The sequence below is a fragment of the Tauraco erythrolophus genome, chromosome 8 (assembly GCF_009769465.1).
Source record: "Tauraco erythrolophus isolate bTauEry1 chromosome 8, bTauEry1.pri, whole genome shotgun sequence".
NCBI classification, from domain to species: Eukaryota; Metazoa; Chordata; class Aves; order Musophagiformes; family Musophagidae; genus Tauraco; species Tauraco erythrolophus.
In genome coordinates this window covers 32,000,854-32,024,754 of record NC_141472.1, presented here as the reverse complement: position 1 = coordinate 32,024,754, position 23,901 = coordinate 32,000,854, and the positions used below count along the sequence as shown (strand labels likewise).

At 39.7% G+C, this 23,901-nt stretch overlaps 1 protein-coding gene across 1 annotated transcript in view; it reads left to right on the top strand.

Annotated features, from left to right (window-relative positions):
- The window catches only part of HSPBAP1 (HSPB1 associated protein 1), a 37,575-nt gene that overhangs the window by 5,015 nt on the left and 8,659 nt on the right, over window positions 1-23,901 (top strand). The window contains exons 2-5 of the mRNA XM_086616163.1: window positions 7,747-7,932; window positions 13,515-13,699; window positions 17,855-17,991; window positions 21,136-21,307. Of these exons, the coding sequence (XP_086472289.1) occupies window positions 7,747-7,932; window positions 13,515-13,699; window positions 17,855-17,991; window positions 21,136-21,307 (680 nt within the window). The remainder of the gene's footprint in view (window positions 1-7,746; window positions 7,933-13,514; window positions 13,700-17,854; window positions 17,992-21,135; window positions 21,308-23,901) is intronic.

Genomic DNA, 23,901 nt, shown 5'->3' with positions numbered 1-23,901 from the left:
TTTCTGTGTCTGTGCTTTTCTCAACAGGGGCATGTATGATTTAAGATTAAATTATTCTATGCTTTGTGATCACAGACACAATGAGATTCTTGGGACTAGATACAATAGTATGAGATTTTGATTTCTGTTAGAGTATGTCAACAAGAGCAGTGGTAAGGCAGTTTGCATGTCTTGGAATAAAAGTGCAACTTTAAGCTTTTGCAATGTTGTTGTTTTGCTAATGTTGAGGGTGTTATCTTAAATTTCTAAGTACCATGTGCTTTTGAAGGCTGAATATAGAAGACATTATTGCTTCTAATATTGAATTAGTCAATTGTTGATTAGTATTGAATTAGTCAGTTGTTGATGAAGTGACATTAATGTTTAAAAAGAATCTGAAAATATTGAAACTCCTCTACCGAAAGGACTTCTCCAAATGTACTAATAAGTTGAAAAGTGCAGAGTTTTGGTAAACTTTGCATGTTACAAGAAGCTTCCAAAATTCTAAGCAGGTTTCTTCTAAAATTAAAGGTCACCTTCAGTCTCCAGAAAAGCGGGTACAGCTGATCAGAACACGAGTTCATCATGCACATCTGAGTGTGCCTACACTTGGGCCTACAGACTTTGATCTTTTCTGATATTTAGCTCTTGGTGTTTACAGATAAAGAAACTTTGCAGGCAGTTGCTATTGGAAAAAGAAAAGAGAAAGAAAATCTCTGGAGGGAAGATTATAAAGATATGTTGACACCACTAGCAGCAGCTTGTGTTATAAAGTTGTGAAAGATAAGCTTCTATGTTACAAGGCTGTGCTTTTTCTGTAAAAACAGTTTCTTCTATGCTTAATATTTATATTAAGAAACAGAACTAACATTAATGGTTAAGGCTGAAAATTAAATTAGAAGAGCTTCCTAGTTTGCATTTTGGTGAGCTGTATGAGGTCGAATGCATCCTTAGCTCTACATTATGTCAAAGCAAAGTTTTGCATTCTTTATATGAACCCCAGGATTCAAAACATACCCTGTTAACAGTTTTTCACAGACCAATTTCACATTGCTGCATGAGAACCTTTGTAAAGCGAAATAGCAACTTGAAACAAAGGTTAAGCTCACTTCTGCTTGTTTTACCCATGCTGAAAGAACTAGAATTATGTAAACAGATGGAATAATAGTCATGCTTTTTGTTTAATATTCCTATAATAATGGCAATCCCCGAATCTAATACCCTGATTGTGCACATTGGTTATGCGCACTTCAGAAACTGTTCTTGAGGTCCACATGGTAGGTTTCTCTGGTTTCTTTCAATTCAATAATTTATGGAATTTAAAAATACTTCTTTTATTCTTCTAAAGTATAATTTCATTCTGACAATTATACCTCTAATTGACTCCGTCATTAATCATAATTTCTATCCTACGTAGTACAATAGTGAACAAAGTCATGTGTACTTCTGTCATAAGCCCGTTGTGGATCAAATTCAAAAGGCTTGGTTGTATTAGTGACTATTTCTTACAATGGCTTATGTGAAAAAAACATATTTTTAGAATACTATTGACTATTTACTACAATAGCTTATGGGAAAATGGTATATTTTAGAAGATTTAGATTCTTTTGTTGGTGTCATTTTGAATTTGTCAGTCAAGTTTGCAGGATAGGACAACAACAAAGTCCTAAATGGTTACAGTTTCTGACAGTGAATTTTATACAGTGCATTCATCAATTTAAGACTAGTGCATTCATATTTATTGCTAACTAGGAATAGAAAAAGAAATAGAAATATGCTTTACTTACAACATGAACAAATTATTTCTGTCTTAGAAACATAGATATTAGTTCCCTGATGTGCCAGTTACCTTATCTTCAATCGTAATGTTATATTAGTATTAAGTTTTGTATTAAATTTCTCATCTACTAGGAAATGTTGTAAGAAACGTGTATCAGTGCCAGTGGGGTATTGGGAAGAAATGGCTCTGCTACTAAATTTCCTCAGCAGCAGGTGGGTGTAATTTACACCCCAAACAGACAGAAAGATGGAATTGTAGCAGCCTAGCTTAAGGAAGAACAGTCCTTTGGAGAAACTCTTTTGTATCCTGATGGAAGGTTTTGATCAAAGACCATGGTCTTTTCCTTCAAAACAAGATGAAATGCCATTTATCTGACAAGTGCTGCAGTTTCATTATGTTTCACTTTGCTTTCAGCAATTTTACCAGTAAGAAGTGTATGAAGTTAATTGGAAATACATTTAGTATGACCTCTACTGGTTGTACATATCCTAATTTTCCTAGGTTTGAGGGAGTTGGAGGGGAAGAGGGTATTTCAAATGGCAACAGATGGAGGCAGAGCTGTAAGGACAAGGAGGGAAGGGAAAGCATTTCTTCTACTAGAGGAAACCAGAGGAGCTGAGGTCATTCAACATTCAGTTAGTTAGCTCAAATCCAACACAACTGCTTTCTAAAAGTGTTGTAAAGGATAGGAGAAGAGATGAGGCAGAAGCTGGCCAGGGATGCAGAAAGAGCTTTCTAGGAAGAGCCCTAGGGATTTAGGGAGGGATTTCGTAAAGGTACACTTGAGATCATATGGTGTCATTTGGAGCAGGGGCAGGAAGTCCCTCCCAGTGCTGTGTTCTGGGCTCAGCCTCTTCAGCCTCTTAATCCACCCCTAAAAAGTCTGGCAGCTACTTCCTTTTCTTTATCGACAAGACTGTTTGAGGTTTGAGGGCATAGCCCACACTCTTATCTTACTTCATGTCTTGAGTTACTCAGACTTACTGTAAGAAAAACTGTAAGAACCTCAGCCCTTCCACAGGAGGACTGGAAAGTAAGTTCACATACAAATTCGTCTTTTGGCCTTTTTCTGCTGTTTTGATGCCCTCCTTCTGCGGTAGCAGACACAGCAGGCAAGGAAAGGTGTGTTGGCTTCAGGCTGCCAGAGTAAGCTTCAGGTGCCAGTCTTAGCAATGCAGACTGGTCTATCCTGAGAGGCTCCGTGCAACTGCTAACTGTCCTTCAGTAGCCAAAGTATCTTTGCAGATCTAGGTTAGATGCTCCCCAGCTGTGCTGCATCTGCAGTATTGACCTACCCGGAGTCAAAAATAATAGTAACAGCAATAACTGGTCAGGAAGTAATACCTAGATGTTCATGTGGTGTGTCCTGAAAACTACTCGTGTGTTTGTAGATGCAGTCTGTTTGCCCAGGGTAGGCTGATTATAGTGCGTAACGTTGTAATCACATGCAGATTAAATACAGTTGTTTTTTAATTTACAGAGTTAATGTACTGTGAAATCATTAAGTCTGACCTCCAAACCAAGTCACTTCTCTTAGGTTGGGGGAGTTTCCCCATCCTCCCCTATACCTTCTCTTTTCTTGCTCCTGGTTGTTGGACAGTTAAGATTTTAGAGGTTAGTTGATGTTTTTGAGTGACCTGGCTGCTCTGTATTAATAAATACAAAATTTATATATACAAATTTTTCTTTTAACGTTATATATTTTTTTAAGAAATAAGTATAATGAAGCATTACAGATTTGCAAGAAAAACAATTTGATGATGCTTATACCAAATACATTACCAGGATTTCCTTGTACTCCCTCTTTTAGAAAATAATTTTAATACCTCTCAATTAAATCTCATATTTAAGCAGCAGGGTGTTTTGGCAGAAGCCAACTACCACGCACTAATGAACTCTTCTAATTTGCTAAATTATTTTAAATGAATGACAGTGCATTTAGCTTTTTAATGACAGTACATTTAACTTCTGAACAACTTTGATCAAGTCCACTTTTCATCAGACTGCCTGCTGTGCTAAACTCTATTCCCGAACCACACTCAGTTATTCAGAAAAATTGTTAATCAGAAACATTAATTTATTTTCTTAGAAGCACAAAGTCTACTGGCAAGTAGTCAGCCAGTTCTTTTCTTTTACCTGCCCTCAGTGCTGAGTCTGGATGAATCTTCATATTTTCCAACACTTCATGTAAAGACGACTGGACAGCTTCGGTTTTTTAATTGGAAGATCTCTATTTCGCAATGTGTTATCTTTCTAAAGAACACCTACATTTTTCGCCAATTATATAAACCATCACAGTTACAAAACTTGAACTAAAACTTGGTTTGGTTTTTCAGTTCCTGGTTGGATTCTATACATACCTTGTGTAAAGTCAAAACATGAGACAAATTATTCCTGCTTCCTTTTGTACTGTGAAGCCACATCATTTGTTGAGCCTGACAGAACTAATTTAAAGTATTCCTTTTCTTTTTTGGATCGGAGTACAACTGAGAAGATGAAGACTCCAACAGAGCTTTTCTTTTCAAAGGCAATATGCATTTCTATTCTCTCCTGCTACCTGATCTCCCCTAGGAATTTAATAGCTAATGCCCAGGATGTTCCGTGGGCATTTTGTTTCTTTGCAACACATTTTATTTGTACACCTTTTACTTATACACATCCGTGTCCAAACTGTGTGCCCTTATGTATGCTATACAACCTCAGGTTTTGACTAGGAATCAATTACCATCAATTTCAGGTTAGGAAGAACTGAGAAGCAAAAGCCCAGCTGATGAAGTCTTTGTGAAGCTATGATAACAGTAACTAAGGAAACTATTATTGTTGTTGTTATTATTATTATTTTAAGTTACAATTTTTTCTGCTAATCTCTCTTTTAAGAGATATCTTTAGATAACTCTTTTAATTACTTTTTACTACTCCTACAGCATGTAGTTCCATCAGAAATCTCTGTTGGTCATGAGCAGAGTTCTCCAAATTATCATAATACCTATTCGATGTAGTATATGATATTTATCTTTTATCATGTGCCTTTTCTCTAACAGGCATTTAGATATGCATGACAAATATTATGGGGAAAGAATTATGTTTAGCTGACTGCTGTTCTCACCAAGGAATACATAAAACTGAATCAAGACGCTTAAAGATTCTTCGCAGAAAATCTGCAAGAATCCTCATTTGTCTTTGCAAAAAACCCTAATGTTCATTTGTCTAAGGCTTTAAATTTTCTAAAACGTTTCAAACTTCACTGCTGATTGTATCATATGTATTGTATCTGGTTATCTGTATCAGGAAAAGATAATACCATTTGAAGATAGGAATGATTAGCATCTTACTAAGATAGACTGTCCTCTTTTATTGTTTCTAAATTTTAAAGTGAAATAGGTTTACAACCGAATAAAGCATGGCGACATGACAAAAACCTCCAGCAAGCGTTCAGTAGAGGCGAGGCTATTTAGTCTAATTGTGTTTTTTTTTTGTCTGACATGGATACAAATTCTCCCAGTAGCTTGAGCTCTGAGCTTCCCACTGTATATTCTCTGTGGTTAAAACCACACCTTTCAAAAGCACAATATGTGTGTGGAAATCACATTAGAAAGCCACACAGAATCAACAGTTGGCTTCAGTGAGCCTTCCTGTCTCTCCTAGTAAAATTTCTGCTTTTGTAGCACATCCCGACTGTTGACTGAAGTTACAGGATAAACCTGAAGCTTTTGCAATAAAACTCAGCTTTACAAAATCCTTTAAAGAAGTGCCACTAATTTCTCGCATTTATTTAGATTTACATCCTCTAAAATAATTAAATGTCCTGCCCTTAAAACGAAAACTATTGAGTAGTCCAAAAGGCAGCCTCGTGGTGATAAACTTAGCCTAAGCAGGAATAATTTCATTTTTATGAGTTGGAAAATCTGAAAGGTATGCAAGGCCAGCCAGCTCCCACATCATGAAAACCACCTCTGTATGATATTATAATTGCACCAGTTAAAGACAGAAGAAGTTTTGTGAACTCCCAGGGAGCATTCAGATCTGGACTGAGTCTTGCCTTAAGCCTTCGAACAGCATCACTGTGAAAAAACATGCTGAGCTTTAACCTCTTACCATGCCTACAGCCAGCTCCTGGTAGCTGCACCAGCACATGCCGTTGTGTCTGCAGATGGTCCTTCTGCCTTCTCTGGACTTGCTCCCTCTAGGTATACTAACCCATCGCTCACAAACCCCCCGAGCCTCCTTCCGGGGGTGGGGAAGACCATATGGTTAGACATACGGTCCTCGTGGGGCCTCCTTATGTCCTGGTTGTGCGAGTTTCTGGAGCGCGAGACTGGAGGCCAAGTGTCGTAGACGTCTCTGTGTCACAGCAACACCATCCTGTCAAGTGTTGCTCTGTGTATGAGGGGAAACGTGGAAAACAAACCAAAACCCGGACTCCCTCCTGTCATCTGCCTTAAGAAAGGAAAGCCATTTAAAAATGTTATGTTCCATGAAGGTAAAATATTGGAGGTCTTTAGTTTTGAAGCTTCAAGATGGAGTTTTCATGAGTGAAAGGACAGAGGGATTCAGTTTCCCTGGAAGTCAGTGGGAGAATGGACCCCTCAGCTGCAGGAAACCCCAGCCCTGATACCTCCCACTGAATTTGTGTGAAGACAGCAGCTTAATTTAGAAAACTAAAAAGTACAGCTATGCTGGAGAATAAACCCTTTTGAAAGAAGAGGGGACTCACAAAAGTTACCAAAGAGATATGGCATACAGCGTGCACAGGGCTCTTCTTGTTCCTGCCATTGACTCTTCAGCAGTCATATATTTATTTTAAATTGTTACGTTCGAAACAATCCTGACGAACCTTCCTCAGTGACCTTGTTCCCAGTGGGTCTTCTGTGTTTCCCCCAGCTGGCACCGCAGAGCTGCCCTGCCTGGGACTGGCTGGTTCTCCACCACCTGTCCCACCACCCACACACAGGGAGGAGCGAGAGGCAAAATTAGCACCCAGCAGTAAAGGGAATTTTCTTGTCCTGTGTTTATTTGACCCTTTGTGCATGCCACACCATGATTTGTCCTCTAAATAGCGTGATTGAATTGGTTTGTTTTAAATGAGCTGCTGGGAGTCATGGGGAACTATACGTATCCATTCCGTAGGCATTATACAGATACCAATTCTGGATGAGTTAACTTCAATAGAGGTTAAAATAATGAATGGATTTTTTTATGATCTGAAGTTGTAGTCCACTGCTTCAGCTCTATAGAGCTGTTAGGGTTTGTTTGTTTTTTTTTAAATCAGGTTTTCCTTCTTAATATGTCCCTAAAGAAAAGTTGTTTTGAAAGTGCTGAGTTTATTCAGGGTTGCGGGCATTTCAGCTTGACAGTTTCAGTAGGGCATATAAATCTCTAAACAGCAAAGGAGTAAATGGAAATCTTGGGTTAGTTTAGTTCTTGGATTGGCCCAATTTCCTTTTTCCAAAATTCTGTAGATGAAAAGAAATTTTAAAACACTTTTAAAATACCTGCTGTTTTGGTTACGCTTCTGTTCCTTGGTTTAAATCAAATGCATAGGAACCTGGTTTTCTATCTCTGACAACGTGCTACGCCTCTTGGAAAGAATCCCATGCAGAAAGACTGTTATTCATGAAATTTATGTTCTCTAAACCCTGGACATTATTTGTATGGGTTTTTTATTGTTAGCCTAATTCTAAACAGTTTGTCTACAGTGCTTTATTGCCTAAGCTACGAGTGAAAATTCTAAGCACATGCCTATTTATTTTAATTTTTTTTACATTTTGTGTGCTAATATACTGCTTTACACTTTAATTTAGTGTAAGAATGTTCTTGCAGTGTTTGTAGTAGAAATTTGATTTTAAAAAGTCTATAAATGTAATAAAACAATCAACCATAAACAAAGGAGGTGTTAGTTCTTCATGTTTCCTATGCTGTGGGAGATGGTAGGTAACACTTAATGTATCATAAATCATCTCTCTACAGCTGTTTTTTTCTTTACACAGATGAAGATGTCAAACCATTTACTCCTGAGAAAACGAAGGAGATTGTGATGTCCCTACAGCAACCTGCAGTCTTCTGTAACATGGTTAGCGACTGGCCAGCCCTGCACTGGAATGCGAAATACCTTTCTGCGGTGTTGGATGGAAAGACAATCCAGTTTAGGCTAGGCCTGAAGACGGTGGATTTAGGTGAGACTGAGGTGGACAGGTGTTACATGTCACAACTCTCTTTTTTTAGGTTTTGCAATCCTCTCCCTCTCCATTGTCACCGTTCACTCCCTAATGTACTGCTTTTCACCACGGGCTTTGTTTTTAGGACATGGGATTCAGCCTACAGTGGAACTCTCCTTTCTCTTTCTTGTGTGTTTATTCTTAGTAGGAAGTCTGGTGGGTAACACTAACATGTAAGAATCAAGACTCTCAGTTTTCTTTCCTTGCTTTGTAGTGTGGGCGTTTGGCCCTGGTCTTATACATGATTCAGCAGTTCACATGAGCTGAGCTTCCATAGCCACAAATTGGTGTATTAAAGAATGAGCCAATTAACCAGTCTCTCTTGGTTTTTTTAATCTGTAAAATGGTGGTAATTCTTACCTTCCTCCAGAGGCTTTCTAAGACTGTGGTGGTTTTCAATACTTTAAAGTCCTGTGATGAAAGATGCAATAAGAAAACCACTTGACATCAGTACAGTAATTTCACCTCTAACCCTCCAGATTCACTCAGACATCTCAGAACATGCCATGGGAGAAAGACCATTTTTGCACTTGATTTTAAATACTACAACTTCATTTCTGCCTGTAGCCACACAATACTAGTCATAGTCTATGCCTAGACAGACAGACTTTTATACTAGGGAGGGAAGATACAGGAAACATGCTCCAGGGTAGCAATCTACTAGCCACTTTAGAGGCTATACATTGCTTTATTTGTGCCCTGTACATCCTTTGCCCTCCCAACCACATACCAAAATACATTTTGCCATGCACTTTCTACATTCTGCCTAAGGTATCTTGTCTCTCTTCAGGTTTTTTTTTTTCCCCTAGACCAGAAAAACCCAGTTCTTAAAAAACGTTCAGTATAAGTCAAGTTTTTTTAAACCCACCTAGCTATTCTTTCTGTACTCTTCTAACCTTCTTCAGTTGGACTACCTCTTTCTTCAAACATAGGGTCTGCACAAAGACTCCAGATGAGGGGATCTGCCAATTGCTATGAAAGTGGTAGGATTACGTCACATTATCTTACTTAACGCTGTGTGAAATTTGCTTTCTTCATAGCATCATGACCATATTATTTCATATTCAGGTTTTGCAAGAGAAGCCATGAAATAGAAGTGTTAGAGGGAAAATGCTTGGCATTTTAGGATTTCAGAGCATTATACCAGCATGGATTTATGATTCCTGTGCCATTCCTGGGAAAACAGATGTTATTTATTCACTTTCTACAGATGGGATAACTGAGGTGTAGAATTAATATCTACACATCTTCACAGCAATCTCTCTAAGGTTCGATGAGGTATCAGCCAGTTCTTCCACTACAAGTAAAAGGCATCCCATTGCCAATAGGGAAGATGTGTGTATATGACATTTTCCTTGATACCTTGTTAATATATCTCAGTTTAAATATGCAAGGCTTACCAGGTAAAAGGATAGTTTTGGTCCCAGTCTTCATTAATTGGTAGGCACTTTTAGAGAGCCAAATGGGTATGCCAACTGCGAAAGCTGCTGATGGGATTGATGGCGTGTTATATAGCTAAGTGATGGATTGATGTTACCAACTAAATAGATAAGAGTCATCACTTAACAATAACCTGTAGTCACTAGGAATATAGAGTGGATTTAAACTGGACGTTGTATCTTGGAGTTGCATCTATCTGTATTTTGCCTTTCTGTAAAGGCATCAGTCCCTAGGCAGAAATAAGTTTGTCTCCACGAACCTCCATTATATGCTAATATGAGCTAGAAACGTCTTCAAGAAGATGGGTAGAGCCTTCAGGGGTTATATTATAACCAAATGAGACCTGTGATGCTATAAAAAATTTGCATTGTAAGGATATATTAGTGAAGCCGTTAGCCAAGCCATCTCGAGAGTCTGAAATAATGTAATACATTTCATGTGCCACTGTCACTTGGAAGATGGTTGATCTCACCCTTGTGTGCTTAACATTGTTTTTCAACAAGAGCTTCTCTTTCTTACTGTTGTTCATGCTGACTTTCCCAGGTGAAACGGAGGCAGTGATGTGGTTAGAGAAAGCAACAGGAGAATACAACTAAAATTGTACTGATCTCCCTGAATATTCCTCCTATGTTTGCAATAGATTAATTGCCTTAAGACTAGACAGGACCACTCCTGCCACTGAGTCGGAAACATGTACAAGAAAGAAACTTTCTCTTGCATGTAGGTATATTTTGATGTCACTCTGAAATGGCTGCTTCAGAGTTTCTGAGATTATTTAAGCCATGAGGTTCATCTGGAAGATCTGAAATTATTTGAGACCTCTTACTATGATGACTTCCTATCTTTCTTTAGTGCCACATCTGCAGCCTAAGTAGGGGTTCCCAAACTGAAGATTCCTTAATAGCAAAAGTGAGAACTGCAAATGGGGCAACTTGGTGGGAGTTGCTTGGATGTTATATTTGCTTTTCTTGCTAGTTTGGAACTTCCTGAGGCATATGGATGCGGAAGGCACGTTTGGAACATGCCAAAACATGAGAGCTAGCAGTATTATTTGTATGAATTATTTGTACCTACCAAAGTTTGTGTGTTTAATAGTATTCTGTCTGATTACACAAGTTAAACAGTATGTATCCATAAGAGGTGAAAAAATACAATCAGAGGATTAAACGTTGACAGAGATAAGATACCTCCGGAGAGAGTACCAGCATTCATTACAAGAAAATGAAGCTGTTATTAATCAGGAAATCCCTACCCATCTAGTTCCAGCCACACTAAAAGATTTCTTTTTCTGAAGTGGGATAAAGGGTGAGCAGCAGCTACAGAAGCTGAGTTTCTGGCAGAGAAAATGCAGCATTGTAGTCCCTCTATCTGATAGCTACCTGGAGCACACCAGCAACGGCAAAGGAAGAAGAAAGCTTTCACAAAACTTACTTCTGTATGCAGATGCTTCTGATTTTGACCATTTTCCCTGGTTGTGTAGTAAAATGAATAAACAGTGACTTTACTGTGAAGAAGCTGGAGAGAACAAGAGGTTGTCATGCTGACCAGTTATGAGTCACAAGATCTCTGGAGGAAATTTCTCTTAGATGCTGGATAGAGCTGATGCTGTCAGATATGCGGTTGGATAGACAAGGGCTGCAACTTGGACGTCTGCCCAAGAGGTTTTACCACGAAGGACAGGAAAAGAATTCGAGCCTCTGAGGTTTGATTCAGAGAAGGACTGCAAAGGTAGCTATACACTCAGTAGCTGAATAGGAAGCTTAAAATACAGTACAAATACTGTAGGCTGAAAAAATGTTGCATGAAGCTGAGATTTGAGGTGTTTATTGGAGTTGGATATAGATGGTCAGTTTTTTGGTTTGTGAGTGTGCCTGTGCTTTGTTATAGTATTAAATGGTTATTCCTTGCTTAGATTATTCATTTAAATAATTTTAATTCCCTAGCAGCTGTGAATAGACATTTGGTTTTCTGTTAAGTTTAAAGAAATGGAGGAGACATTTCACTTGCATTCTTACTCGAGCTTTAGGATATTTTCTAAGGCTCTTATTTTTTCTACATTTCCCTTAATATTAATTGCAAAGATTGTTTTTCTGAGTAGAACAGAATTTCGTGTCTGTCAGGACCAGCGTTTAACTAAGGAGGGGAGCTGCTTCCTCCACCAGCACTTCTTCCCTCCCTCCAGTTTCAGTCTGTGGCATTAGATGGGAAAGCGGAGCACTGTCATGCCTCCAGGTACCTTGTCAGAAAACAGCACTGGTAGTTTACTTTAGATTTACATGGCTTAATCTACAATTTATCAATTACAAAACACCTTCAGCTTTTAGTCATTAAGTATTAGCAAACCGTTTAATAATGTTCTTGCTTTTAGCTACCCATTGGTAACATTTTCAGCCTAGTTGCAGACTACAAATCCATCTAAATAATCTCTCTAGATTGCCCAAATACATGTTTTACTACTGTTTATTTTTCCATAAGCACTCACACCTTGGTACTGAAAAAGTTATAAATTAAACCAAGAGCACTGCCCTGAGGAGACCATATCCTAGAAGATAGTCTTGTCTTTCATAGTTGGGATTTTTAAAATGAAGCTCAGATTGAAATACACTGTGAGGTAGAAAGAGCATATTTCTTGCCTTTAAAACACTTGCTCCTGACTTATCTTGGAAAATAGGCAGGGTCCTGAGCACTTTGTTCTCATCAAAATAATACAGATATTGAGCCACCTTCAGTAGTCCTTTTATCTAATTTTTCCATCAGGCCACCTTTTAGTAAAATGATGTGCATTGCATTCATGACTGGGTGTCAGGAGAGGGCATGGGACTGCGTCAGACACGGAATCAGATATAGGGGGGGTTGGTTATTGCAAGTGGCTTGTGTGTCTTGTATGCAGCTCTTACGTAGGGAGCCCTTCTACTGCACAGACCCAGGTTATGGATTGCTAAATAGTGGGGCTTTTCTAACATTTTTAGTTAATGAATTTGATAGTGAAGGGAAGGAAAACCACTACCTAGGCTACTACAATCGAAAATGGCAAAATGATAGTGGTAAAGGTTTGTAAAAGCTGTTCTCCCGCCCAAAAGGAATAAGAACAAATGTACGAGCCTCTATGGGAATTGCTGCGATAACAAAATGAGAGCAGTAAAGAATGAAGAGCTGCTGCCGCTGCTGCACAACAGTGAAAGGATCCCATTTCTGAGCAGCTCTGTGCAAGTTACAGGAGGTTAAATTGCAGCTCTGTCATTGTCATTCACATGGGCTGCAGTAATTTTTTCTCAGTAGTAGTTATAGTAAAGTGAGTGATATTTTTTCTTAACATTGGATAAGTCTCTTTGAAGCTGGCACAATTAGCGGCTGTGGGAAATGAAGATCTCTGATTAACCAGAAGTAAAGTATGCTGTGATGTGGGTTGTCTTGTAGGCTGTCCAAGTGACCTGACCTTGAGCTGAAAGGCTGTATCAGTCAGCCTGGCCAAAGCAGGATGGGAGCAAAACACTGCTGGTAAATACTTTCATGTCTGCCAAGGAACGCCACGATATGCTTTTGTCAGTCCCAAACAAAAAATAAGGACACACGGCATTTTAGATGGATCCTTGGCACACGTGTGGCTCCGTAATTTGCTTCCTGTCCATTACTGTGCTGATTTGCTTATCGCTTTAAGTGGGAAAAGGAGAGATGGACATGTCCATCTACATGAATCCATGGAGACAAAATAAAGGGTACGCAAATACTTGTGTGCACATTTGCAGCTCACACTTAGGTAGGGAGGTGAAGCAAAGGCCAGGCTCTCAGCTGTTTAGGGAACTGGGGCATATTATTGAGTTACTGTGCTTAAGGGTGCCTTGCACTATTGGTGTGCTTTTATCTCACAGCAAGTTCAAAGTGATGGCCATTCACTTAAAATTTAATGAAAAAGCAGTAGTCTCAGACTTTAGTTATGAGCTAGGTGATGAGAACCATTTTATTGACCAGAGTCAGGCCACCTAGTCCCACTTTGTATCTCATGTTGCATTTAAGCAGAGCTGAGAGAGAAACTAGGTATTATATTTACTGTTCTGTGCTCAGTGCTCATGTAACATTTGGCTTTTCTTTTGTTGCTCTAGTTCCCCAGTTTGAAACCAGATGTAGCTATGTGGAGGCTACACTTGAAGAGTTTTTGGCTTGGAGTTGTGGGCAGCCTTCTTGTCTCTCTGGACCCTTCAGTCGTTACGAGTACTCCAAATATTGGGCGTATGCTGACTACAAATACATTGCCAGGATATTTGAAGACAAGCCAGAAATTTTCCAGGTAAAGCATTAATATTATCTCATTCTAGTTTAATTGTAGCAAATTATCTGTTGTAGCTTCTGAAACTCTTACTGCTATCCCCCTCTCTACTCTTTTGGCCATTTATTTTAAAATTTTGAAATAAAAGCTATTGACTCTCAGGCTAACGGAGAACTAGTACCAAGTGGCAGCCAACTAAAATTCTGTGTCTCCTTACGTGCTTAAAAACACCACCACAAGTGACAAAAACAACTACCAGGTTGGCAGCACTCCCTTCCTGTTTAGCCCAGCATCATTTTGTGACCGGACAGGCTTGAGGAGCACCGAGTCATGTGTGTGACCTCTGCAGCTGAACACGTTCCCTGCACCTCTGCTGAAGGTAGAGACGTGAGGTGAGAATAGGGTGTGGAGATGACAGGCAGCCAGCAGGCCTGGCGTGTCGCAAACTCAAGACCCTGCTGCTGCCCCAGACCTACCTTGTACCCAAACGGTACCCAAATTAACAGCTCCACCCAGGAGAGAGGATTTGGTGCCATGGATTCACTTGTAGCAACGAGGCTGTAACATGATTTCACTCTGTGTTTTGCCTTGTGGCTCATTTTCTCAAGTAGCACAGTTCCTTCCCTTAATATGTTTAGGTTAACTGTTTGCAAGGAGGAGAGATTCTGAGTCTGCGGGATTATTATACTCGATTGTCTGTGGAGGCAGTAAAACACATGAAGTAACCTGTCCATGGAAGTGCATAATCTCTAGCAATTTCTAAATGCAGGTATTAGGACACCCCGCTGGGGTATTTTCTTTTACTTTCTCCATGTCTATCTGCTATTTCAATGTACTGGTTCATCTACATTCTCGCTGTTTCTCTTTGCAAACTGTAAAAGGGCAAAATTAAGGATAGCGGTACAAAAGGCGTATTTTTTCAAAAGATGAAAAGAAAGACTAGGAAATGAAACCTTATTCATTTCTACACTTTCAAATGCGAACATGGAATCATAATTCCCTGCAAACACTATATCACCAGGATGACAGGGAGTAAGAACTGATAAGCCCATTCAAATTAATTATTTCATCAGAAAGCATTTCCCTTGCTCCTTATATGTATTTTATTCCTTCATACCAGTGAAATCAGTGTTTTTCAGTGTTCGGTCTTTTTTCACACTGTCTCCTTTCCTCTCGTTCTGTGAGTGGGAGGGTAAGGTTTGGGCACGGAGACCATCTTACCTTTCTTTCTCCTCTCCCTTCCTTGGCACACTGAAACACAACCAGGATCATTTCACTTGGGCTGCATGACTGATACTGGGTCGTGTGGTTTGAAGTAAGTTGGGAGCTCCAGGGATGTTTCAGGCTCCCTCATATCTTTGAGTGACTTCCTCTATCTGTGGTCCTGCCCTGGTCTTCTCTCTTTCTGCCGCAACAGACGGCATTTTCCTGTGTTTTATGGCATAAGGTAATAGCAGCTCAGGAGACCTCAATAGCCTGCTGCTTCGTTCAGTCAATAAAAATACACTTGAAAGAAACCATTTTCTTACCTCCTTCTTCCCCTTGCCCCATTCAAGAACAAAATTGAGGCTCCAGGAATTGCATTTGTGTGCAGGTGTCATGCCGCAACCTCGTCACCTGACCTATAACAAGCAACAGATTGTACTGCAATTTTAGAATAGACACACGTAATGGTTATGCCGTAGATTTTTTTAAAAGCAGAATCTGGGAAGGAAAAAATCGATGGTGTTATGCAAGCAAATATGGTGTATGTCATCTGCCAGTTTCACAGGCATGGGAGTGAAATGCATCCATCAGTTCCAGACTCATACTGCTTTTGAAATACTGCTACACAATTTATACCAGCCAAAAGAATTCTTCGTGGAAATTCTCCTCCATTCTTGTGTGAATTTGATGATAACCCCTTTTTTCTTTTTAGATTTTATTTAGATTTACGTAAGGTGACTTGAAGGGGAAAAGAAGGCCAACTACACTGTTATTTATAGTGATTAATAGGGCCATTTAGAAGTTGTTTGAAATTTAGATTGCGCTGTTTATCATTTACAGTTGTGTGGGCTAAGGTAATGATTCCATTATTCTAATCTATGAGCAGTATCTACCATCTTACATTTTTTGTTCAGTTGATACTTCATTACAGAATTTGAGATATAAATCAGAAGCAAGATATATGCATGAAGTTTAAATAGAAATGAGACCTTTTAAAGTGACATACGGGTACAGATTAACTTCATTATAAGAAGCAAATGAAATAAATATAATTCACAAGTAATGTGCCATCTGTTATGGTTGGAACACCTTTTACTGCAATTCTTCTTGCTGTGGCTCTTTATTGTAGAAAAGGAACCCACTGTGACAAGATTTCAGTAATCCAACCAGTTCCTTTTCAGTTCGTTGGTTAAAAACTATTTTATCCATAATCGCTTCAACTATTTAGTACAGCTGCAGCACTTTCAAAAAGTTCTTTTAAATCTAATATTGATTATGTGTGCTTTCTTTCCACTTAAATTGTAACAAAATACAAAAACTATTTAGGTGTGAGATTAAAGTGTAGGGATGGTGTTACGCTTAACTTTATCACTGAAATAGTTGTATTGGATTTTAAATTTTATGGCTGCTGAAATCTATAGGAGCAACTTTTTCTTTTTGATTTTTTGCTGCCTTTGACAAATGTTTATATTACACCTCTACATTTTTTTTTCGAATGATATCTTTAAAATCAATAACACTGAAATTCAAAATCTTTAGCAACACCTAATTTTTGGGAAGGCTATCACTCATTTTGAGAGTTTCCTGATATGGAGTCATGGCGAAGTCATCCTTATAATAATGTCTAGCTGTAGTTTTCCTCATCCATAGATCTTAAATAGGGATAGTCATCCACCTGTCTGCAAGCAGCTAGCTTACATACTTAGATTAGGAGGCTAGACTCCTATTTGCACTTTATAGACAGTGGAAAGAGAGAGGCTTTTCCAAGGGCTGATTGAGAGTGCTTTGGCAGGAGCAGGAGCCAAGCTTAAATTAGGTTCCTAAAGTTAGGTGATGTGAACGACCCCAAAGTGCTTTACCAAAATGGAACAAATACCGTTATCTTCCTTTTCAAGATGGGAAAAATAAAGCTCAGAGATGAAGTGATTTGCCTGAGACCATCAGGAAGCTGGGAATTGAATCTCTGTTTCCTAAGGCTCAGTCTGGGGCTCCAGCCAAAAGGCACTGGTATCTCTGGCAGGTATGCTTCAAATGCTTTCCAGTAAATAAAAGATCAGGCCCTGCAGGTGCAGGGTCAGCTATAGAAAGATGGGAAGGCTTTATCCAAGCTATACAGAGCCATCTGGCAAAACCCTTGAACTATCTGAAACATACCTCACTGTCCCATGTTCCAGTCATCATCCCCAAGGGATTGCTTGTGGGAGGATCAACGGATGGGAAAGCTTCAGGATCATGTTCCTAACAGATGCATGCCTGTTATGCCCTTTCCTGATATGTCATCAAATTGTTTTAAGTTCACTGTCTCTGCAGTTGCAAAGGCAGAAGAAGAATGTGTCCATTAAATAATAAGGAACTTAAAAAAACGCAGTATGCCATGGGAGTAAAGTCATAACAATGGGTTAAAGTCTGTATTTTCAGAACACATGGAGAAACTTGAGACAGGAGCAAAGCGAGAGCAAACATGCCACATGGATTATCAGACTGCTTTGAAAAAAGGAATACAAATTTTTCCTTCCTTCCTTTTATTCTTTTTTTTTAAAAATGCCATATATCAGAATTTTTCCAAAAGCAGTCCTCTGCTTGGGTGGATGGTTAAGACTGGAGAAAGGGTCAAAAAAAAAGTGTTTGAAAAGAAGGAAAAGAAGCCACGTTGAGTGGTTGGGCAGTCCTTCTGTAGAGCAAATGGGTAACTTGAGTAATACGAAAGACTGGGATGAAAACTGGAGACAGAGATCTGGGAGGCTGTGTAGTCAGACAGAAAAAGAAGAAAGTCAGCAGAAGAAACGCTACTAGAGGGGAGAATTTTGGAGGAAGGGGCACAGGCTATGCGTGTGGGAACCCCTCTGAGGAGTAACAGCTGCAGTGGATAAAGAGCAACTGAGTGGTGGTGGGAGAAGAGACTTGGGAGAACTGAGGGTGGGATGTGACTCAGTTCAACTGCTTATGTAAATAACCTTTTCATTGCTGTAGGATATAAGGTGGTCTGACTTTGGTTTTCCTGGAAGAAGTGGAAAAGAGAGCACGTTGTGGATTGGTTCTGAAGGAGCAAACACCCCCTGCCACTTGGACTCCTACGGCTGCAACTTAGTGTTGCAAGTACAAGGAAGGTAACGAGCATATGCATAAAACAAATGCAGGGTGTAACGCTGTAAGGTTAGTTTGGGACTTGAGTATTAATTCTAGGTCCTGACTTCTGAGCTCTCAGTGATTGAAGAGCTTCAGAACTGTTCTATAGGAAACGGCAGAACTTCGGGGAGCTGGAGTTTAACTGGGTCACGGAGGTAACACCACTTTATTTTCTTCTATTTGAGGAAAATCTTTCCTGATCTGTGTGTTATGTGTTCTGATAATAAACTTTTAGTCTTTCTGGTAGTTATGAATTCAGGAATTTGGAATTAGGAGATAAAGAGTTAAAAATAAAAAGGTCAGAAACAAAATAGAAATAAACTAGTTTAGACTTTTACAATATTCTCTGTGCAAGAGCCTCTAATAGCCTGCTGGAATTAATTTAAAAGGGGAACATCAGAATGGGAGCAGCCAGCTGTGAGCAAAGTTGAAAGGGACACTTGAGGCTCCAAACTAATTTTGGAGCATGTGGCTTTGTTGCTATATCTTTCTGCCGGTTTGCGTGCTGTCTTTTTTTTTTTTTCTTTTCTTCCCGTTCTGTTTTTCCTCCTTTCCTTGCATATTGGCCTGAGGGGTTTTTTTTATCTATTATTGCTGGACTAATGCTAGAGTAACAAAACAAGTTGCATACATCTTTTAGGTTTGATAGTATAGAGTGGAAGGAGTAATTTGCCAGTGGGATTTAATGTGATTAATTACTCTGATGTTTTCTAGAACACTAAAATCACGGTGGTCTTGTCATTAAGGTGCAGGACTGGAAGTCAGGCGTGCTGGCCTCTATGCTGGGTGGTGCTGCAGGCTGACTGGTTCTAAGGCCTGAGGCAAATGAATTTGTCATCTCCTTATCTGTAAGAAGAGTAACTGTTTAGGTCTCAGGTGGGTTTTCATTCATGCTTTGAGATCTTTGGGTGAACGTGCAGCAGAGACGCTCTGGAAGCCCCCTCAGCACTGCGCTTTGCTGCAGCCAGTCCTGCAGACTGCAGATCGCATCAGTAAGCATTATGCATTGAAGCCCAGACACTTAAGTGTATTTAGGAGACAGAAATCTCATTGAAAACTATGAGACTTACATGCCTAAATATCTTCTAAGGATCCACCTAAATATTGGGTGTACTAAATAAGTACAGTAATCTAGCAGACCTGGTACCTGCCCTGCCTCTTTGATCTCTACCTTCAGGTGTTGAACTCCAGCCAGAGTTCCAACACCACGTAGCAATTTTGCCTGCCTTCCCGAGACGCTCCCTCCCCCTCTGGTAGAACAAAATCCTTGTTCCTCTCAGGGAAAGAGAAGCCTAAAGCCTTTGCATGGCCCGAAAAGACGAAAGTTGTTTTCCTCTTCAGAGCAAAGCCTATAAATAGATTGAAACTTCCATAAGCTTGTGAATCCTGTGCTTCTTCAGAGCAGAAAAATTCCCTTTTGAGACTCACAAACAAGACAGACTTTGTAACAGAATATAAGCTTATGCTAAACTTAAATAGATTTGCCTTTGCGGGAAAGCCAGGGATGACTCCTTAGCCCTTTGTTGCTATCTTGAATTTCCTCCTTGCATCCCTCGAGCTTCTTAATTTTTTGCTTCACAATATTGCTTTGTCCTGAGCCTGTAGGATTAACCCTTGAGCCTCCTAACCTCATTATTCTCTGCCCCTTCAGAGGTTCTAGCTTGGAGGGCAAAATAAAGGTGCAGTAGGGCTTGGGTTTCAGGAGAACTATTTTTTGTGCTTGCTCCCAGTAGTAGCTTTGGTAATTACTGAGAAATGTCAGCGGCCATGGCACTTACATCTGTGCCGATCTCTGCAGTTCTGGCTATCCTGCTATTCCTGTCTCTTCTGGTTTTGTGCCATTTGGCTGCTTTTCTCCCATTTTCAGATCTGTGACTTAGAACTGACAACCAGACGCAGTAGGCAAAAAGCAAGAACTGAGTACAAAGGAGAGGGACAAAAAGAAAAGATCTTGCTAGAGTTTGAAACAAAGAGGAGAGCTGCACAAATTGTCCAACTGCCTTTACTTTTCCATTGCTTAGTGCATGGGTCATTATTGTACTGATTGTCTGGCACCTCTTAAATGTAATAAATTCTCCCTTTGTGTATTCCTTTCTGGTTATTTCCATCACCTAAAGTACTGCCGTATAAAACTCTAAATAACATATGTACCTTCTAAGATATTTCATTTATAGTACCTATAAAACTGTCACCACCAGTTCTAGTGTATTCTTTTTTCTTTGATCTGTTCTATGTAAGTGAAATAGAGACATTAGCTCCTGAGGACGAGGTCTGTGTCTCAGCTCTGCTTGGCCCTGCACTGCAGAGTGTAGACCGGGTTCTTTGGGTGCATGGAGAGCAACCTGGAACATGAGTGCCCTCATGAGCAGAATGACCCCGTCCTGCGCCCTCTGGGCAGTTAGTCACACCAGTGAGTTCGTAGCCCCAGGGGCCCCACACAAGCCACATTTTCATCATGTGATACTGATAACACCAAAAAATACAGTGTTTCAGGATGCTTGTGTCTATGGATGTCTCTAGTATTTACTGATGCCGTTGCCCCATCTGTGGCATAGAAGCATCAATGTGAGTTTTACTAAGAGTGAGGGTTGGTTTTGTGACCAACAGCCAACTAAGTACTGCAGGTGACCATAGGAAACAGAAGATCACGTCCATACCGCTTTCTGTTACCGTTCCAAACACACAATACCTTCCTTTTAAAACAAACGTGGTACAGCAGCCATTCATTCAGTGAATGAAAGTACGTTGTCTCTAACAAAACTGCTTCCCCTGTTTTATAGAGCAATTTTTAATGCTCTGAGCATCTGTAAGTGCTGTGTGTTGCTCTGTAAAAGGGAGGAAGGAAGAACCAGATGGGAGAGCTTTTTTTTAAAATTTTATTTTATCTGCCTTTTAAAAATAATTGGTGAGAAGCTGTAAATCTTTTCAGTTAAAAAATTAACAAGTGGAATATTTTAAAAACACTTTTAGGAGACAGCCTGTAAGCACTGCCTGTGTTCTCACTGCGTAGGAGATTCACACAGCAAGGCAGATTTATGTTTTATTGAAAACCTTGCTACTGCCTTTAGTTCTTTGCTGTAACTGACATGCACTGAATACATTTTTTATCTTCTCTCTATTTTCAGGAAGAGATGGCACCTCTTCCCACCTGGTGATACCAGTTTCCTTTATCCCACCAGGATCCCTTATGAGGAATCCAGCGTATTCAGCAAAGTCAATGTTGCCAACCCCGATCTGAAACGCTTTCCTGAGTTTAGGAACACAACAGCCCATGTGGTGACACTCAGTCCAGGACAGGTACCCTTCACATATGAGCTTTATATTAATTTAAAGATTCTAGTAAATTATTTAACTGGCTAATTAAGGACTGGGAAATCTTAACAAACTGACTGTGATACTTCCCTCCCCTTACAGTCTGCACTCAGGCTTGATATATTTCTCAGCATGGGAACTTTCTTTGCTCACAGTTATTTTACTAGCCTTTTTTGTACAAAACCCACAAACTTTGGGAGAGTGAGTTCAATCGGCTGCCTAATTCCATCACAGTTCTTGCAATCACTTCCAATTTACCTGCTTTCAAACTTTCTTGAACAGTACTCCAACCTGTCTACTCTGAAACCAGTATGTTCCATAAAATGTATTTGATTAATGAGCGTGTAGAGCTACCAGAGGAACTCATATTTTGATAGTGAATAACCTTCACCAGGGAACATTGGCCCAACTTCTTGCTTTAACAGCAGAGTATTGTAATGATGATACTTGCATTTAGAGCACACACCATCCAGAGGTTTCATGGGGCTTTACAAGGATGTTTTAACCCTGTTTTACTGAGAAAGTTCAGTTATAAGTGCCTGGCTTATAGTCACACAGGCAGTCAGCAGCAGTATGAGAGTAGGGCTCAGGATTCTTAATTCCTAGTCTTCTGCCATAAGTAGTGTCCTTCTTTATTTAACCATCATGGTCTGTATTTGGAGTCTGAATTACCCTTTTTTGTTTGTTTAGCAGCTCATGTCCTTGTAACACACTCCTGGGCATATCAAACTGTCGGGCCTTTCCAAAGGAATTTTGCAATGTTCATTGCTCCGACAGCTTAAGACCGTGAAGCTGCTACTTAGAGCCTTTTTCTACCAGATGTTGCCACCTCTTTTGACCTGCCAGCTCAGTGACTTGCACGAGTGTTCCCTTGCCCCTAGCTGGTAAACTCAGCTGCCTTCAACAATTGAAAGAATGGATTTTTGCTAATCTCGCTAGTTTTGAGGAGGCAGAGTGAGGAGCACTCGTATGAACTGGTGAGATGGCAGACTGGAGCAGGACAGTAGTTTCCAACAAGAGGATGATGGCTATCAACTGGGAAGAGTATGCTTTTCTGCTGGTACAGTTGGAAATGGGTAATCTGTGATCAGCCTTCATTGTTTGCACTACATTAGCTCCTACTCATACTCCTAAAGTAAATTATGAGTTTCACATTCTGCACTTAGTAACGTTGCAGTGTTCAATAATTTAAAGCACAAAGAACAAATTTTTACTACTGATTAAAATGATGCCACATCAGTTCTGCACTGCATTATCCATGATCCTCAACACTGTTTCAATTTATAATCTCCTTTGGAATGATCAAGTATGGTAGTGAACCTTTAATATGATCTTAATTTTAATTAGGCTTAAAGCAATTACAAATTAATCTTGCTAGGAATAAAGATCTTGAGCCAGCTCAGTAATAAAAGTTGTCTGCATTGCCTTGAAGGAGACACTCTTTGGATTTCTGGGGAGAAAGTAATGTGGAGGCAATGATGGAGCAGTGAGCTATTGTCTTTATCCATTTTATCAGCGCCCTTTTGGGTGATGCTTTCCAGCATCTCATCCAGAAGCTTATGGGCCAGGTGTCTGGGGACTGGTGCTATTTGATGGAGAGGGAAGGAATGATGTAGAAGAGCTCCTTTGTTAACAAGAGAGAGGATCTCTAAATAACAACCATCTTGATAGGTGCTTAGCAGTGTTTTTCATGTAGAATTAATGCAATTACTGCAGAATTTGCAGCCAGCTTTATTTTGTGATAATACATGGCATCTCCACTCCTTCCCAGAGGGTACACAGAACATTTTGGATTAGGTATTGTAACAATAAAGGCTTGAAAAATAAAGACAAAGGTGTTCTTGGGTATTCAGGAGAGCGACTGCATGTAGGGTGAGCACAGCTTTGAATATCAAAAACTTAATGTGCCTAATGCCACCTTCTGGTCATTGTTTGCTACAAGTCATTTTTCTGCACCCGTTTAGGGCTTTAAAGCAGAATTCCTTCCTATAATATTGTACCGGCACACAACACGTACTTTGACTGCATCCCTTGTGCCCTTTCACTGTATTGTTCAGAGGTGAATGTCTGTTACAAATCTTGGTAGTTGGCTGAGACTTTAGGTTTTATAAGGTTTCATCCTCTACTTGACCAGTGGCTGTCGGCTGCCTTTCCACAGAGGTCTTAACACATCTTCTGTTTATAAATTAGTGATCTGTTCTCGACATAAATTATGATAACATTTAGATATCTAACTTATTTGAATAGGCAGCTGAGTAGTTTTAGAGTTTGCAGCTGTACATGACTATATCCATAGAGTTACAAGCTCAAGTTGTATCACAGAAATATAGAGGCTCCTTATACATGTCTCTTCTAGTATCTTCCATCCCACACTTTGGAACAAGCGTTAAGAGAGCTAGAGTAGGATCTGCCATCCTCAAACCCTGTCCAGGACAGATGTCTTGTCTGCCATCAGTGAGAAGAACCCGGCATCTCTACAAGACGATTCATCCTCCTTGTCTTATACAATTACAGTCCGGCAGAAATATTCATCCCATCTTGTCCTTCAGTACAGGCTATAAAAGGATCCTACACACATA